The sequence below is a fragment of the Nansenia antarctica genome, assembly GCF_963989245.1.
Source record: "Nansenia antarctica genome assembly, chromosome: 7".
NCBI classification, from domain to species: domain Eukaryota; kingdom Metazoa; phylum Chordata; class Actinopteri; order Argentiniformes; family Microstomatidae; genus Nansenia; species Nansenia antarctica.
In genome coordinates, this window is record NC_137677.1 from 51,982,294 (window position 1) to 52,001,856 (window position 19,563).

Genomic DNA, 19,563 nt, shown 5'->3' on the forward strand with positions numbered 1-19,563 from the left:
AGAGAGATAGAGAGAGAGGGAAGGCTCAATCGAGCAAATTAAAGGAATTACGGGAGAATTACGGGAAGCTCTACACAGCACAGAAAGAGAGAGAGAGAGAGAGAGAGAGAGAGAGAGAGAGAGAGAGAGAGAGAGAGAGAGAGAGCGCACACTTGACACACCACAGTTCTCTGGTCTAAATCAGTCATCGGCAAATAAATAAATAAATAAAAATAAGCCCTCTTATAGTTGCGAATAGAAACTTTAATGAGTTGGGCCTCTTGGTGTGTGGTGGAGTGGAACAGTCCCCTGCACTCTAACCGACAGAGGACTAATCCTAATCAGAAATACAACAGGGAGAAAGAAGCCTCTTCACCCGAGAGCCTTCACCTCTCTCTCTCTCTCTTTCCCTCCTCTCTCTCTCTCTCTCTCTCTCTCTCTCTCTCTCTCTCTCTCTCTCTCTCTCTCTCTCTCTCTACCTCTCTCTACCTCCCCCCCTCTCTCTCTCCCTCTCTCTCTCTCTCCCCCCTCCTCTGCCCATAGGGTCAGCAGGTACAAAACCTCCCCACAGGAGGCGGCTCTACATAATAAACACTTCTAGGAGAGCCAACAACACGGCAGCTAATCCTGGGTATTATGACCTGAGGGAGAGCTGTTCCCCCTCCCCCCCCCGCCCCCCCCCAGGCCTGGGCTCCACACGGATCATCTGGCTCCACTGGGAACGTGGGGCTTCTCATCAACGCTTCACTAAGCTGCTCCTTCCACTTGTCTGCCCTGACAGACCAGAGAGCCTGGTCTGGCTTGAGCTCTTAGGCCTGGGGTCTGGGTGCTGCTACAACACTGTGGAGGAGCATCGGTACCGCCATCACTGGATGAGCTGAGTGGGGAAGTTACACACTCTCTCTACCTCCGACCTCTCGCACGCGCACACGCACACACACACACACACAAACAAATATCAGTCACCAACACATGAAATTCAAACATAAATTTGAAACATCAAATCGTGGAAATCTTTGCAATCAGCGAAACATTTTCAGTTATTGAGAATGCTGAATACAAATATCTCCTTGCAAAGGACAATATTCAAGTAGGCTACATGGTCATTTGTGATAACGGACAGACAAACGTTCCAACTGCTCTGAGAGAGAGAGAGAGAGCCCTGGCACACAGAGGAAAGAAATACCAACGGTTGTTTTTCATTGTGTGTGTGAGTGTGTGTGTGTGTGTGTGTGTATATGTCTGGTGTGAGAGAATGTGTGTCCATACGTATCTGGAGGCGTGTTCCCATACAGATCAATACATCTGTCTGTCCACCTGTTTATCAGTGTGTGTGCTTGGGGCCAGGGATGGATATCACAGCGGTGTACACACAGCCTGCCCTTTCTATTCACCAAAAACAACACAGGAGGCAGACGATCAGGCTCTAAACAACAAAAAGGGCTTTGGAGGGAATTGCGATGGATGGAAAACACACTCTCTGTCGACAGGGCATCCAAACAAAATGTTGTCTGCCCTTTCTATCCAACAGCTAAATGACCGTCTGTAAATAACCCACACGGAAACTTGTCGGAAAGCTCCGAAACTTTTTTGCAACCGTAGTGGTGAACCAGTCAAAAAGCAAACCCAGTCCCCCTCCAGGTGCCAGGCTGTTTTATCCGACCGTCTCATTGTGTGTCTGTCTACTAAGATGTCTATTCTGCTTTTATCAAGTTTCAAGTGTATTGTCACATCACATTACACAAGTGTAAGAGAGTAAATTTCTTAGGCTTCGGTTCCTGACATTGCAGCACAAGACAATAAGGCAATAGGCGGTAATTCAAGATAATTAAAAAAAAAGTGACAATAAGTCACAGGACATAAGTGACGAATACGACAGGATACAATTAGCAGTATCCAGACAATAAGGCAATAGGCATAATTCAAGATAAACAACGTGAATACAGTTATGTCGTCCAACACATGATTTATTTATTTTTTAAATATAATAATAATTCTCTCATTTGCCTAGACATCTAAAGGTGAGTGTCACCACAAATGCGGCAATTTTGCGCCAGCACCAGGGAGTGGTGTGAGAGTGTGTAGGCTCCGACACTGCTGGGTTATTGGTAGAGACAGGTAACCCTAACCCTATGGCGAGCAGCGTGGAGAGCAGAGGCCATGGCCTTTCATTTAATGCCACCGAGAAGTGCCACAACCCCACTGTCACGCTACCACCAACAGCCAGGTCCCTGACGAGCCCCCCAGACACATCTCCTTTTCATCATCCATCTACAGCATCGCAATCCATCACTCCAGTTTTCTTTTTATTTAGCCGTTATTCCCTTTGACTTGGGCACGACATCTCTTGGGTGTCTGAACCTCTCTGATGAGAGAGTTTTGGGAAGCGAAAGGGCAAAGTCTTCTCTATTATTCTGTCAGTTCCTGTCGTCATCTGCCCTTATCTGCTGGGGTTCACTACTCCATAGGAGAGGAAATACAGCTCACAGGCGTCTTTTCATGTCGTACAAAACTACAAGTGTAAAACTCTTAACTCTTTCCTGCGTACCAGTCAAAGGCCTGAGGTTTCGCTGACATGAGACAATTTCTCCTTTTGTTTATCTCCAGGAGGTCTGTGCAACTTTTAATCAAAAGAAAAAATGGTGTAAGAAAAGGACATTTCAATTAGGACTATTAATTATATAATTACCATTAAAAAAAACAATACCGAATCGTTCACCAACTCCTCCAGCACCACCATTATGCTAAGTGTATCCTTGGGCCAAATGGATTGCGCTGAGAGTTGGAATTTTAATCGAAGCTCTTACAAATTAAATTAAATTAAATTAAATCAAAATGCTTGAAGCATTACGTCTTATCTGTTCTGTAGTTTCATTGATTAAACACACAGATAATACTTTAATAGTAATCCGCCTGCATGTTCGATCTAGCCATGGTTCTCAGGAGGAAGTCAAAGATCAAAGCTAAGCCCACAGGACAAGACAACAGTCAGATAAGGACGGAACAGTCAGACAGGACTGAAATCTGCCTGCCAGTTAGAGGGAAGAGAGGGACACGAGAGAGAGAGGGTTACGGTAGGGTTAATGTTAGACCACTGCTGTGTTATTACCAGAGGCAGGAAGGCTGAAGGCTGTCTCAGAGTTTACACTGTTTAGAGGATTGGCTCTAGTAGGAGAGAGAGAGAGAGAGAGAGAGAGAGAGAGAGAGAGAGAGAGAGAGAGAGAGAGAGAGAGAGAGAGAGAGAGAGAGAGAGAGACAGAGATAGATAGAAAGAGATAGAGAGAGAGAAAGAGAGAGAGAGAGAGAGAGAGAGAGAGAGAAAGAGAGATAGAAAGAGATAGAGAGGGAGATAGAGAGAGAGGGAGAGAGAGATAGAAAGAGATAGAGAGAGGGAGATAGAGAGATGGAGAGAGAGAGAGGGGGGAGAGAGAGAGATAGAGAGGGAGATAGAGAGAGAGGGGGGAAGAGAGATAGAGAGAGAAAGTGTGTGCTATAAAAAGAAATAAAAGACGAGAGAGAGCAGTGAGACCCTCTTGACACCAGGGTGTAACATTAACAACTCTCCCATTAGGTGGAATCATCAGAAAACATGGTGTACATTTTCATAGTTATGCTGATGATACTCAGCTGTACGTATCAGTATTGCCTGATAATTCACATGCACTCAGCTCGCTGGAGAATTGTCTCCGAGATATAACACTTTTGGATGTCCCACAACTTTTGGTGTAACAGGGTGTAACAGGGCCAGTCCTCTTGACACCAGGGTGTAACAGGGCAATAAGAAAACAGGGCAAAAGACCTGGTATCCATCCAAGGGAGCATTCCACTGGGAGGGACAGAGAGGAGGATGTTTGTCTGAGAGCATTACGCGACAACTGTGTGCATCCAACCATCTCTCTTAAACCACTGCTGTCAGGTGCTAAACCATCTGACTCATGGCTCTCTCACCCGCCCCAACCCCCCCCAACCCCCCCTGTCTCGGTATACACTCAATCCACGGGTTGAGAAAATAGGATAATCATTAGGGAAAGTCTAGCTAAGTCTTCCAAAGTTCCTGTAGGAGCCCAACTTCGAGGGGAGGTTACGTGAAGGTCTTAGATTCCCGTTGTTTATACATGGCTAATTAAAGTGAGTCAGGGATGCAGGTGGATGTTTGGCTCTGTGGAGATAGGGGGAACTTCAGAGTTCGGTTCGTCTTTGATCTCTCCCCTCTAAAGTGCACAGTGTGTATTCCTGACACATCTGACTGAACAGCTGATGAAAGAAGGCCTGATTAATTTATCCTCTAAAGATCCTTCCGGGTACCCCAAACACACACACACACACACACACACACACACACACACACACACACACACACACACACACACACACACACACACACACACCCACACACAGATACTGCTTTGAAGAATTCTTTTTTCATTAACACAGGGATAAGGCGTGTGTGTGTGTGTGTGTGTGTGTGTGTGTGTGTGTGTGTGTTGAGAAGGCGGTATTTAAGCCCAGCACCTTTGACCAGAAGAATCATGTTTTCTCAAAAACACTCGTGGAATGAGCCCACATGACCAAGCCAGCCTGACTGGTGCTGTCAGATTCAGCCCAGTGTTAATAGGCTGACACATCCACACCACCCAGGTATCTGTCTGTGTGTGCAAGCCGCCAACAGTCCCTTTCACATATCAACACAGAGAACTCTGCCTTTGAAATACCTTGAACTCAACTAGTGGAAACTGTTTGTAATCCCATCAAACGCCAGAGGATGACTCCTCCACAGTTCTACAACGCTGCAGCCTCAGGGACATGAGCACAGTGAAGGTCTACTACTCCTAAAGACAATAACACAACCCCCCCCCCCCATAGCCAGAAGGTTCACACAGACACAGACAGACACACACACAGACACACACACACACACACACACACATACACACACACACACACACACACACACACACACACACACACACACACACACACACACACACACTTCAAACAATATTCTTTTTATAGCCAGATTACATGGAGCTAAAGAAAGGACAATTCAAACATGGACCTCTGCAATACATAGGATAAAAGAGTCGATGGAGTGACTGTGTTTGTAGGCTGTGTTGTATGTGAATGTAACCTGTAATTATTGTAAAAAAAACACAATATTATTTTACCCAGCAGGGTGGAATAGAGAATTAAAACGTCAAAACCGTGACATTCACAAAAACCACATGCAGAGACACAAACGGACACCAACCGTGACAATAAATGGGAAACAGGTATGTGAGTGGCATACTGCAAGCCTTTGTACATCGCGCGTGTGCGTGTGTGTGTGTGTGTGTGGCGCACGCATGTACAGTAAGCCTTACCTCACATACTGAAAGGCCCTCGTCTGTGATCCAGAACCATATACCTAAAACAAGAACATTCAATAAGAAACAATGTCACTCCCTATTATCATACATGTAACCACCACAACAACAACAGAAATAGCGCTAGACACTCAGTGATAAAGACCAGAGGGCCTGTCTATCCCTCCATCCATCCATCCATCCACCCATCAAGCTATGAGAAGCAGTGAGAGATAATGTATATTGAGGGATTAATTCCCCCCCTGCCCCCCCCCCCCTTCCTCTCTCCCTCCCCCCTCCCTCCCTCCCCCTGTGGTCATGGGTGTGTACGTACGGTGAGAGGCTCTGACTGCAGGGCCTGCAGGATGAAGTTGCTGACCACGCGGCCGTCGTTCATGTGCATCCTGGAGCCGAACGTGTTGAAGATGCGCGCCACCCGCACCTCCACCCCCTCCTGTGGAGACAAGGAAACAGGAAGTCAAGAGGAGGAGGGTGACTTGTCACTGGTTAAGGGGGGATAGGGGTAATGAAAGAGAAGATAGAAAGGAAAAAAAAAAAAAAACTGACAAAGTTTGCGGATACATTGCAAAAATAAACAACATGGGAGGATTAGGATAGTGTGCAGGCGTAGCCCCGCGGTGGCGTAGCGGTCTAAGCACTAGCCACTAGTGCAAGCTGCCCACCGGGGACTGGGATCGAATCCCGGTCTCGCCAGACCCGGATATGGCCGAGGCACACAGGGAGCGGCATATTGAGCGGCCGCTCCAGAGGGCGGTATAGGACTATTTCCGGACAAGGATCCGTCGCGCAACAGCGGTGCCGGAATAACGGTGCTGGGCTCGAGGAGCCAGTCAGCTAGTCTGCCTGGCGATCTCCTCTGGGGCTGCCGGCCACGGGGTCGTGCGGCGGATCCTACGCAATAGGCAGGGGCTAATTGGATGCTAGGTTGGGTTCAATTGGATACCAAATTGGGTGAAAAAGGGATAAAATCTGAAAAAAAAAAAAAAAAAAAAAAAGGATAGTGTGCAGGCATCTTCTGCACTTGTGTGTTTAATATAATAATAATAATAATAATAATAATAATAATAATAATAATAATAATTGGTGAAGGCAAGCTTGAAGAGGTGGGTTTTGAGGGCCTGTTTAAATGTTGGGAGGGTGTTGGCCTGTCTGATGTGGTTGGGGAGGGCGTTCCAGAGGGACGGGGCTGTGGCTGAAAGCCCCTATCACCCCAGGTCCGGAGCTTGGTCCTGGTGGTCTTGAGGGTGGTTTGGTCGTCAAACCTGAGGCAACGGGAAGGGGTGTGGAGGTATATGCTCATACCCTGCACCTACTGTACAACTTTGATGTGCTTTCATTACTTTTGACCCAACTTTGAATGTGCTAAAATCACCTTGATAACGAAGTTGTGTTATAGTCTATAAATCAACAGTTGCAGAAAGTGTTGGTGCGTTGAAACACAAACGCCATCCCTTTCTGAACCTGCCTGAAGGAAATCAAAGGCCATAATGATCATTAGCGCCAATCGATAAAAAAACAAACAAACAGTGTTTATTTAATGAGCAACTTCGTAACGTTTTTGAAAGCTGAACCTGAAACCGTTCTATCATTTGTCATTCGCAGAAGGTCTTTACAAAAATAATCTCTCCATCCATTTCCCTATCGAATGCAAAAGTGATTATTCTCATCTCTAAGCTAAATACACAAACCAGGCAAACCGAGAGGACAACACAGGGATGAAATGTGAGAAGGTATTAGCAACATTTACACACAAACCTCCCCATCAACTGGAAGGGATTGGTTGAGCTTTGGCACACACACAGAGAGCTCATGGTTAGACACCAGGTGAACAAACAGACACAGCCCCCATCTCTCCCCCTCCTTTCTCGCTCCAAACAGCATCATTTTCACATTTTAGCTTTACGCTGCCTAGCATACATTTTCCTACTATTCCTGAACTATTCCTCCCACAAAATGAATTTCTCTCATTCGAACATGAACCCCAATGAAAAATTGGCCATACAAGAACTCTCCAGAGACAATGACATCATTATTAAACCTGCCGATAAGGGGGTTGCAATTGTCTTGCAGAACATGGCTGGTTATAAAAAAGAGGCCTACAGGAAACGTATTCTACAGGAAATTTGAGGTTAAGCCTACTTCAGATTTCCAAAGGAAGATTTTAGGTGTCACAGACAGGGCATTGGATTTGAACTGGATATCTAAAGATGAACATGACTTTCTTAACTGTGAACATCCTGTGACTCCTGTGTTCTACATGTTACCTAAGATCCATAAAAGTCTTGTAGAACCCAAAGGCAGACCCACTGTAGCCAGTAATGGCTCTCTTTTGGAACCCATGTCTAATTGTGTTGATCATTTCATTAAGCCATATGTTCTTAGACTTCCATCATATATCAAGGACTCCACTGATGTTGACAGGTTATGCCAGAGAGAGCTTTTTTGGATCTATACCCTAGAAAGTCTACAACCCCTAGGTCTAAATGAGGATTTCGACATGAGTGCTATGAATGCTATGAATAGATTATTTTAGATGTATATGTTCTATTCTATATTATGGCTACTGCCTGATGTCTGCATGTTTGTAGCATTTCTCCACTGTTTTTTTGTTCTGCTATATACAGTATGTATATTGTAAATATTTGTTTTTGGTGTTTCCTGTCTCATGAACACTTGTGTATGTTTTTGTAGTCCACTAAATCTAAGACTACAATTCCCTTGATGCTTAGTCACTAGGTGACATTTTTGACACAGGTGTTGTGCATTGGCTAAGAAGTCAAGTGATGTTGTTTGAATCCTTAAAACCACTGGATTCACTTGTCTGCTTTATGCCTGAAGAAGGTCTATGACCGAAAGCTTGCAATAAACCTCGTTTTTTTTGCACAATGTTTGAGTGTGCGGATGCTGTTATTTTGCACTCTATTATTCCTGAACAAATAAAAACGGAAATGTCCAGGCCGATACGGTCTCTTAGGTAAATCCTTGGTCATGTGACTCTGACTGACAGTGATCAGGAAACCATCAGCCATGATGACACTGGCCCTGATGACACTGGCCACTCAGAGTAAATCATTGATTTGACGGATCTGATTTGTGTTTCTTCAAATTCTTGGAGAGACAGGGGGACCGCGAACACCAGGAATCAGTTCACCGTGGAGTGATCTATAGGAGTGATCTGTAGGAGTGATCTATAGGAGTGATCTGTAGGTGTGAACGGCGATCCTCTCCATCCACAGCCTGTCATGTCAGATTCGTTCTCCTAAACCTTGATCTAAACCTAAACCTTGATCAATGAATGTGATTGGCTTTCCTAGTGTGGGCTGGTCTTGTTTAGGTGAAGTCTTAATCACGGGGCTGGGCAAAAGCACTGAGGTGAGAGGCAGCAGAGCCACACTGCGGTCCCTGTCTGGACCTGAATGATGCAGGCCTTGATTACCTGGATCTCTCCTTAACAGAAGCATGTTCTCCACCGTAGGCAGACACAAGGGAGGGGACTAGGGCTGGACAAAGGAAGCATTCTAAATGTTAATGGAGGATGTGTTAATGGAGGATGTGTTTATTGAACTCCTCATCAGAGGGAGGATTGCTATTAGTAGTCAGAGCAGAGGACAACACAGCACACCACAAATCACTCTGCCTCTCTAACCAAGCTGGGGCTCGATCGGCTCCCCAACAAACGCCCTCCCTCGTATCCCATCTGATGTTACTCCTCTCCTTATTCTTGAGACATCACTTCGTATTGGTACTCTCTTTTCTCGTCATTACACACATTTTACAAGGTACGCCTTCTTCTCCTCCATAGATGGAGAGAAAAAAGTGGGTGGTGCCACTCGACCAAAGCTTGTTCCAATTACCCCGCCCCCTCAAAACACACACACACACACACACACACACACGCGCACACACACACACACACACACACACACACACACACACACACACACACAGAACGGCAGGTTGGTCATCTATATGGTAAACAAGGACACAACCAGGAGTGCTAGTGGAGTTCTTGGAAAAGCACAGAGAGCTACATCAATGGTAGAGATTTGAAAGGGTCAGGGGCATGTGTTTAATAATGTGTGTGTGTGTGTGTGTGTGTGTGTGTGTGTGTGTTGAATAAGTATTTGTGTTTGTGTATACATGTACTGTACATACTGTATGTACATCTCTTAAAGCTGTGTGTCAATGTGTTTAAGTCAGGGAGAAAGAGACAAACTGTCGAGAGAGAGAGAGAGAGAGAGAGAGAGAGAGAGAGAGAGAGAGAGAGAGAGAGAGAGAGAGAGAGAGAGTAAGTGGACTAAGTGGAAGCAGGTGTGAGTTGTTGGATGAGACAGAGAGAGATAGTTTTCATTATTTGTCTCTAAGTGGATAGAGGATAATGTGGCCCTGTTCTGTTCCAGAGCGCTGTGGGTGCTTCTAATCCTCCTCTTAATCACCCATAATCCTTTATGACAAACAAGCAGAGGGCCTGACACCCCCCTCCCTAAAACGCACTGCAGTACCCATCCATATCTCCTTATAGTGTGTGTGTGTGTGTGTGTGTGTGTGTGTGTGTGTGTGTGTGTGTGTGTGTGTGTGTGTGTTCTTTGGAGACCTCTCAAAGCTGATGGTAATTATACTGTGACAACCACGTCACCTTGGTAACAACAAAAGCAAATGCACACTCACATGCTGAAGGCCCAGTGGAATGTGTTGTGTTGGTCCAAACAAAGAGCTTTCTGAAACCAGATCGAGCACTACCACGTGTACGTGTTGGTTCTGTACTGCATGTGGATATGCACACATTTGCCTCTATTAGACAACGTACAGTAGCATACATAATACACAGTATGTAAGGACGTTTTCAGATGTTCAATGAGGGCAGTAATGAGGGCAACAATGAGGGCCGTAATGAGGGCCGTAATGAGGGCGACAATGAGGGCAGTAATGCTTGAAACCTCATGTTTCACCTCTACATTGCAGGACTGTTGGGGGAGCCATAGCAGAGCAGTGAGAGAAGCCCTAGAGGAGGAGGACAGCATGGGGACTAACAGTCCTCCTCAGCCAGAGGTGACCATGTGAGATTGGGAACTAGCTGCGTTTCACTGGCTTTTCTTTTCAGTTCGGTTGCTATTAGTTAATACATGCGTTTGTCCGCTTGATCGCCTCTTATCGGCGGTCTAGCTTTGGCCACGTGTTGGCGTTGCTCCTGCAGTAGATCAAGTGAATGCTGAATAGGTCGTTCATGTAAATGTTTGTGTAATTGGAATGAGCTTCGGTCGAGCGGAGCGAAAAGTAATTATTCTCACCCACCACCACCACCACCACCACCACCACCCACTTGACTTCTCTCCATCTTTGGAGAAGGTGTGCCTTGTGTAATGTGTGTAATGAGGAGAACACAGAGTAAGGACAAGAACTAATGTGACAAGATGGGATATGGAGGAGTAACAGATGGGATAAGAGAGGAGAGGAGAGGGGAGGAAGAGTGGAGAGGGGTGGAGGGGAGGAAGAGTGGAGAGGGGAGGAGGGGAATAGAGGAGGAGAGGGCCCCAGCTGGGTGGATGTGACTGTGAGAGAGGCAGACAGGCAAGAGGGGGGTCTGGGTGGGCGCATGTTTGACACCCTGTGATTTAATTCAGCTAATTGAAGGCACCTGCGTTTCTGTGTCTTTGTGTGTGTGTGTGTGTGTGTGTGTGTGTGTGTGTGTGTGTGTGTGTGTGTGTACATAGCAGGCTCAACTGATTTGTTGATCCACCTGCAATGTGATGGCATGATAAAGACAAGGAGAGATTGAGTGAGGGGGGGGCAGAGGTTGTGTGGTGGTGTTTGGTGGAGAGTGGTGGTGGTGGTGTTGCTGGGAGTGGTGGAGATGGTGTAGATCAGGGGTATTCAATTAGAATTCAACAAGGTCCAGTTAGAGAAAACTTCCAGCAAAGGTCCGGAACATCATAACGTCTAGATTGTGTTATGATTCAGTGCCATATATACATACATAGCCTAGTAGCTGTATCAACGTCTGTATGTAGTCAACAACTGACTGTCAAATCAAAGAAATAAAGTACAATTTATTATTAAATGAATTATTAGTTCAATAATATTTCAACAATATTTATAGTAAATGTTCACATTGAACAGGAGGGATTATACATAATAAGTACTCGTTTTATTTATTATACAAGGGCTGCATTTAAATGTAAAAATACATAGGCTAACAGAGAGCTTTTGAAAAATGTGCATTTGATTTTTTTTCCAAAACCCTCCGTCAGTAAATGCCGTTAAACCAAGCCCGGATTATCCATATATTGCATCGGGTGAACGCCCTGGGGCACCAGCCAATGGGGGGGCACCAAATTATTCGGACAATGAATAGACCTTTCAAATATTTTGGGCACATTTTTAAAATATAGGCTATATTTACTGGAAGACATCCACACAGGTACAAAACTAACGGTTATATTTAAGCTATCATGTATAAAAAGATAAATAATTGCGAGTTCGGTGTAAGTGCTCCCCCCCCCCCCCAGTCAGCGAAAAATTAAGCAAGGCAAAGACTCCAGACATACAGCCGCTCTTAAAAATGTCCCAACAATTGGGATTTTTTTTATTTCACCTAGGCCTAAAATTAGCACCGAACAGTGGGGGGGGCAGCAGAGCGAGCGAGGGAGCGAACAGAGCTATTATTACGTGCCCGATCACGTCTCTTCACAACACTGGCTCCCCGCTGGTGGAATGAGCTCCCCACGGCTGTCAGAACTGCAGAGTCACTACCCATCTTCCGTCGTAGACTGAAGACCCATCTCTTCAGGTTACACCTTAACTGCTCCTCCTGAGACACCTTCTGCCCCTCAGCACTACGTCTCCTAAAGACACCCGCTTTCCCCTCTACTGTGTCCCTAAAAACTTGTATTGCCCCCCTTGTACTGTTTCTCTGTTTCTCCAGTGTAAAAAAAAAAAGAGGGTTTTAGAAGAAGGTGATAGGAGAAGGTTTTCCCTTCTATCAATGGCCCCGGGCCTGAGCTGGATTACTCTTCCTGCTACGAATGGTGGACTGATGATTCTCATGCTTAGTATTCAAATGTATTGATTGTAAGTCGCTTTGGAATAAGGCGTCTGCTAAATGCCAAAAATGTAAATGTAAATGTTAAATGGCCATTTTTAGGGGCCGCAAATACCCAGCATCTGTGCGGGACATTGGTCTTGGAGGTGTTGCCTCCCAAACAAGGAGATAAAGCCTAGAGAGTGGTTAATTTACTCACCATCAGCAGGTATGGTTTACTGCTTTGCCTGTAAACTGCTATCTGAGTCACAGCATAATGCTTTAACGTCTGGGTTCTGTGACTGGAGACATCCTGAGCGAATTTCGGACCACGAGAAGAGTGCAAACCATAGGCACAACATGCTGGCTTTACTGCGCAGATCGAGGAACGTGGGCACGGTGGATGCTTCGCTTAGGCGGCAGATGGACACTGAGGGGAAATACTGGAAGGGCGCCTTGTGGCTGTGATCAAATTCTTGAGCGAGAGAGGCCTAGCATTCAGGGGTGATGATGAACTTTTGGGCTCATCAGGTAATGGCAATTACCTCAGATGGTTGGAACCTATTGCGCAGTTTGACCCGTTTTTAAGACACCACATAGAGAAGTATGGCCAAAAGGGACGAGGGACAACATCATACTTATCGTCTACTGTGAGTGTTGAGTTCATTGAATTAATGGGTGAGAAAGTAAAGAAAACGATTGCAGCCGAACTACAGCATGCCAAGTACTTCTCGGTCATCGTTGATTCAACCCCTGATTTGTCGCACGTTGACCAGTTGACATTTATTTTTAGATTTGTCAGCGAGGAAGGGAAAGTGGTGGAGCGATTCATTGGTTTCGAGCCCATTCACAGCCACACTGGAGCAAGTCTTGCTGAATGTATAGTAAGAATGGTTCATGACCTGGGGTTAGACTTCGAATTGCTGGGGACAAAGTTACAACAACGGCAGTAACATGTCGGGTAAACATAACGGCCTCCAGGCTCATCTTAAAAAAGCAAACCCCCTGATTCAATACGTGCCCTGTGCTGGACATTCCCTTAATCTTGTTGGTGTAAACAGCATTAATAGCTGTAAGGATGCGAGTGATTTCTTTGACCTACTTCAGTCATTGTATGCGTTTTGTGCAGCATCCCCTCACCGATGGAGCCGGATATTTAAAAATAAGGATGTGAACATCAGCAGGACTCTAAAACCACTGTCCAGTACTAGATGGAGTTGTAGGGCTAACTCTACCAAAGCGTTGAGAGAAAACTATAGTGCAATAAGAGAGGCCTTGGGAAGGTTTGCAGCAGATACGGATGAGAAAGATGACGCCAGGCACGAGGCTGCTGCGCTCTGTCGTAATCTCGACAAATTGGAGACTGCAATAATGTCCAATCTATGGGATACTGTGCTGAGTAGATTCAAAGCCACAAGTGACACGTTGCAAAAGCCTGATATAAACTTAGGTACTGCACAGCGACTGCTGGAATCTCTGCATACGTTTGTGGCATCACTCAGAGATCCAATTTTCTACATTTGAAAATGCTTCTCGGGATGTGAAAAGCGTGAGACCCTCTTATCACCACCACGAGACACAGCGGGTGAGAAAAAGAAAAGCCTTTGCAGATGAGTCAACAGGGGATGACACGATGCTAACTGGGAGTCAGCGATTCAAGGTGGAAACCTACAATGTGATCATTGACAGGTTGCTGTCCTGTCTTGTTCAGCGCATTGATGCATACAGGGCCCTGAATGGACTATTTGGCGTTTTGTTTGATTCCGACATGGACCGCGATTCTGTGCGTAAACGCGCTGCTGCGCTCTCCTCCACATATCCAGATGACCTGGACAAAAACTTTGGAGATGAACTTATTCAGTTCAAGGATTTTGTGCGGGAGGAGACAACCCGTTCACCAGAGATGCTTCAAATCCTGAGAATAAATGGACTACAGACGACGTTCCCATGTGTGTTTGTCACACTGAGGCTCTTCCTTACCCTGCCAGTTACCAACTGTGAGGGCGAGAGATCCTTCTCCCAACCCAAACGAGTGAAGAATGAACTCAGAACCACTATGGGACAGAAGCGTCTGTCTGCACTTTCCCTGCTGGCAATTGAATCCGAGTTGGTCAAAGAGATGGACTTTGAGGATTTAGTAAACGACTTTGCTTGCGTAAAATCAAGAAAAAAGAAGTTCTGCTAAAGGTAAAGCTTACTTACGATTATTTCGGGCTAATATGACGCTATGGCTGATTTGGGCCTGTGTGATGCACAGGGCTATAGCCTGTCTGATACAGCATCACGAAGGTGAGCAGAGTGGCAAAGAGAGAGGGGCTGTTTATTTCCATAATACCTGTAGTACGCTTCATTAATGCTGACAGAAAAAAAACTCTTATTCTTATATGCCTGCAACAGTCGTTATTGGACTTGGTTGGTATTGAGCTTGTTTTATTGTAGTATACAGTATGTGCATTTTCCCCCTTTGTATGGTTTTGCATGTAGTCTCAGGCCATTTATGATGGAAATAGTTAGCCTATATTTAGAAAGTCGTGTTGCATTGTGATGTGAGTTGCATTCAGATTTGAGCATCAGTGTAAAGGCTATACTACGGCATTAGGCCCAACTGTGATGAGCCTGTACTGTAGTTATATGCTCTTGTAAATCTATGTTTTTAGTAAATATCACATTTTCACTTGCAAAGTAGGAGGGTGTGTGTGTTGGGGGGGGCACACATCAAGTCTGGTCACCCTACGGCACACTTTATCTACTGCAGGATCAACACCAAAATGTGCCCAAAGCTACATTATGTCTTGGCCAGACTACGGGCAACAGGGAATAGTTAACATATAAAGACAGCACCCCCCCCCCCCCCCCGCTCACTCATCTTGTTTTAAATGTCATTGAATTTCAATTAAGGTGGGTGGCAGACTGATGTCATTTCTGATATTCAAATCTTCCTGCCTGTCTCTCTGACAGCTGGTTAAGGGAGGCTGGCTCTGTCTGCCATATCTCCTGGGGCCTGGTTGGGTGAATCATGAGGCACTGGGGAGGGGCGGAAGGAGGGAAGAGATAAAGAAATATCACCTGCCTACACGAAAAGGCGAGTAATAACAATCCAATCAGATCGTCAAAGGCTGGTGTCAGTCAACGGGGGAAGAGAGGGAAGGAAATGTTAGTCTAAATGTGGTCAAAACGGCCAGGAGGAGAAAGAGGAAGTGTCTATCCGTCAGTCCGTCTGTCAATCAACAGCGCAGGGAGTCTGAGGCGGTGACGTGTCTGTGGTGGGGAGGAGGAGGAGGCATCAAAGGTGAGAGAGCTCAGACTGGCAGAAGTTCACTCAGACCACAGGAGCATATTATACTGAAATGGACACTTAGAAGTGAATTTGTGGAAAAGGATGGCTCTTCCCGTTTCACTCTCTATACTTTTTTTCCTAACACCAGCTCCGTCCGTCCGTCCGTCCGTCTCGACAACAACAACACCACCTTTCAATGTCACATTACAACGACTCCCCACTATAGCAGAGGGTCCAGAAGACTAATAACCGTCACACTGTGTATGCTAACATGTAGAACTGAAGACAAGGGAGAGATTGTAATCTAATTGCGGCCTCTCTGTTCAGAAGAGAACACTCTCCATGCACAAACCACAGGGGACCGTTTGGAGAACAGTACTTCAGTCAGGAACAACCCGCGTCTCAGTCGAACAGTTTATCGAACATGAAGCGGCTATACAATCAGGCTTCACTCTCGTAGTCGCTGCTTTGCTGAGCGTGGAGCGAGACCTCGACACATTGCACTTTGTCTCTTACAAACTGGATGCAGATAAGTGACGAACGAAACCGGATTGTATTTGGAATGGCTGACTAGACATTGTGCCGCACGACTGCGTTACACGTGTACACGGTAGCACCGTATCGAACAACTGTTCACGGCCATCACTTCCTCTTCAGACCATGGGTGTGTGTGTGTGTGCGTGTGTGTGTGTACTTGTGTCTTGTACCTGTTTCATGTAGGCATAGCACATGGTTTCAGCCACGCGTTTGCCCTCGTCGTAGCAGGCCCGAGGGCCGATGGGGTTCACGTGTCCCCAGTACTCCTCGTTCTGGGGGTGCACCTCTGGGTCTGCAACACACACACACACACACACACACACACACGCAAACGCACGCACACACGCACAGACACACACACAGACCACATGCACGCACACACACACACACACACACACAAATACACACAGACAGGTAGGAAAAAAGAAAAGAAAAAGTAACCAGTGTTAGAAGAGAGACGTGGTGGGGCAGGAGGGTGGTCAGGTGTGTGATGAGGGTGTGACAGGAGGGTGGTCAGGTGGAGGTGCGTGATGACTCCTGGGCTGATAAGCCTCTCTCTGCAGAGGGCGGGTGCTGCACGGAGCCTCTGTCTCTCACCACAGCGCACGCACACACACGCTCCCCAGAGCAGTGGATGAAGCCAGCCAAAAGACTAAATTAGTCTAGAGCGGCACACTAGCAGAGACACGCTACGCTCCTTCACCCCTGACACACACACACACACACACAACGCGCACAAACTAACAAAGGACCGATATTGTAAACAATGGTTAAAAAACAACAACACACAAACAAGAAAGCCCAAACACAAACACACACAGCCTGGTACAATAATCTACAGTAAGGCCAGTCATATAATTGGTTCCACGGAGCACTACTTTCTCTATCCAGAGATCTGAGCAGATGGAGCCTGAGGACAGTTACCAGGGAAAACAGCACAAACACTAACTAAAATATCAACTTCTTCCCTGAGAACTGAGTTGTAAAACAAATTTTATATATATATATATATATATATATATATATATATATATATATACACCGGTATATAGATTCTTTTTGATATATTATATATATTATTTTATATAAACTCCTCAAAAAAAGTTTGGAAACGTTATTTCAGTCGATTCTTTCTCCCCTTTAATAATAGCCTACCAAATGGTATTGTATTTTATATCGTTGGAAAGCCTGATTAGTCACCTTTACAACGAAGTACAACTTGTAAGGATCATGCATTCGTGGAATGAGTAACACAGCTAAACGTGTGGGTAGCGGCCCAATATACAACAGCAATATGTTTCTGTTGGTATTCACTCTCGTTTTGAGCTTCAAGTGCTGGCAGGTGTATGTCAGTCACAGGTGTGTGACTGGCACCTGAATGGCGCCTAATTGGCACCTAATTGACAGGAATGATATTCTGGGGCCAGTGGCGATCCCATATCTCCAGAATCTGGGACCTAACTCCATCCTCCAGGATGACAACGCTCGCCCCCACAGAGCCAGGATCAGAATTGGGGAGTGGAGAGGATGGAATAGCCTGCCATGAGTCCAGACCTCAACCCAATTGAACATTTGTGACATCAGCTTGGGCGTGCTGTACGTGCCAGAGTGACATGTTGGCTGACTTGCGGCAAATCCTGGTTGAGGAATGGGATGCCATCCCACAGCAGTGTGTGACCAGGCTGGTGACCAGCATGAGGAGGAGTTGCCAAGCTGTTGTGACTGCATATGGATCTTCCACACGCTACTGAGGTCCCTGACAGTGTAAAATGAATAAAGTGTAAAAATTGCCAATATGTGTTGTTTTTTCCTTATTACTGTGGGAGTGCAATCATCCAATCCACCAAGCAACTAAAAACGAGAGTGAATACCAACAGAAGAATATAGGGGATTTTGGCAAATATTTTTGGGCCGCTACCCACACGTTTAGCTGTGTTGCTCATTCCACGAATGCATGATCCTTACAAGTTGTACCTCGTTGTAAAGGTGACTAATCAGGCTTTCCAACAATAGAATATACAATACCAATTGGTATTATTAAAGGGGAGGAATAATCAACCAAAATAACGTTTCCGAACGTTTCCGTATTTCGTGATTTAGAAGTTACAGACGCAACCACTATATAAGTCAACCACTATATAAGCCAACCACTATATAAGCCAAAAAGGAATGGGGGCGGGTGGGAGTGTACTCAATGACATGCATGGAAACTGTAAATTGGTCTTGAGGATCAATTCTGTCAAACCGCTTTTGACCTTCTCGTGATCTTTGGCCACACATCGGCTTGACCCCCCAACCATCACAGCTACACTCTCTCTACTGGAAGGAAATCAATGTTTTAAGAATAATAATAATCAAAATAGAAGAAAATAAATCTTAATTCTGCCTTCTTCTAGCTCTATTCTTATCTATCTAATCTGTGTGTGAGTGTGAGAGAGGTCTGAGTTTGATGTGATTCGATTTATTAGGATCCCAATTAGCTGGCGCAAAGCATCAGCTACTCTTCCTGGGCTCCACACAGAACATATACGGTAGATGAAACCATCATAAAAACATATAACAAAGGAGTTCACACTCCCTCACACTCCCTCCCGTAGTCTCAGATCCTCCTCTGCCAACCAGCTTGTCATACCCTCTGCCCGCCTCTATGGGATCTAGAGCCTTTAGCCATTCTGCTCCCCGCTTTGGAACTTGAGTTGACAGTAATATCACCAGAGTGAGCACCCAGTGAACTCTGACTGAACACAAACTCAACATCAACAGTCATTACCTTGACACATGTGTGTGTGTGTGTGTGTGTGTGTGTGTGTGTCTCCTCTCTTACCTCCATACACCTCAGATGTAGATGCTAGTAGCAGACGGGCCCCCACACGCTTGGCCAACCCTGGAGAAACACACACATGAGCAGTAAGACTCTGAGTCAAGTCCTGGCAGGGGGGGAGAGACAGACAAGATCAATCAAATTCAGAAATGGAACCTGTGGAGAGAGATCAGAAGAGGACACTCCTACATTGAGAAGCTAGGAGTAATCAAAGGAAACAGTGGGTCCAGGTAGGAGGGAGCCCTATGGATCCACACAGCATGAAAGGAAAGGTTCAGTAACGTGTGTGTGTGTGTGTGTGTGTGTGTGTGTGTGTGTGTGGGGGGGGGGGGGGGGCACACTCACTGGAGTTCACTTTGGAACTCAGGAACACTTCAAATCTCAGGCAGATGGAAAAAACGAGTGTGTAGCAGATCACAGCGCAATTACCCACCCTGTTCTTTCAGCATGAAATTGAACATTGAATTCAGAATAAATAAGTGTGTGGGCGCGTCATGCACAGATGAGACAGACAGTTCAAAGATGACGATGATCAATAAGGAGTAAGACAGAGACGCAGACGAGCACG

The 19,563-nt window shown here is 45.7% G+C and overlaps 1 protein-coding gene across 2 annotated transcripts in view; it reads right to left on the reverse strand.

Annotated features, from left to right (window-relative positions):
* uxs1 (UDP-glucuronate decarboxylase 1) overlaps positions 1-19,563 on the reverse strand; it is a 64,799-nt gene that overhangs the window by 6,264 nt on the left and 38,972 nt on the right. For both annotated transcript variants that reach the window (XM_080535752.1, XM_080535753.1), the window contains 4 exons: positions 18,999-19,058; positions 16,345-16,466; positions 5,656-5,775; positions 5,340-5,383 (listed from right to left, as the gene is read on the reverse strand). In XM_080535752.1, coding sequence (XP_080391878.1) covers positions 5,340-5,383; positions 5,656-5,775; positions 16,345-16,466; positions 18,999-19,058 — 346 coding nt within the window. The remainder of the gene's footprint in view (positions 1-5,339; positions 5,384-5,655; positions 5,776-16,344; positions 16,467-18,998; positions 19,059-19,563) is intronic.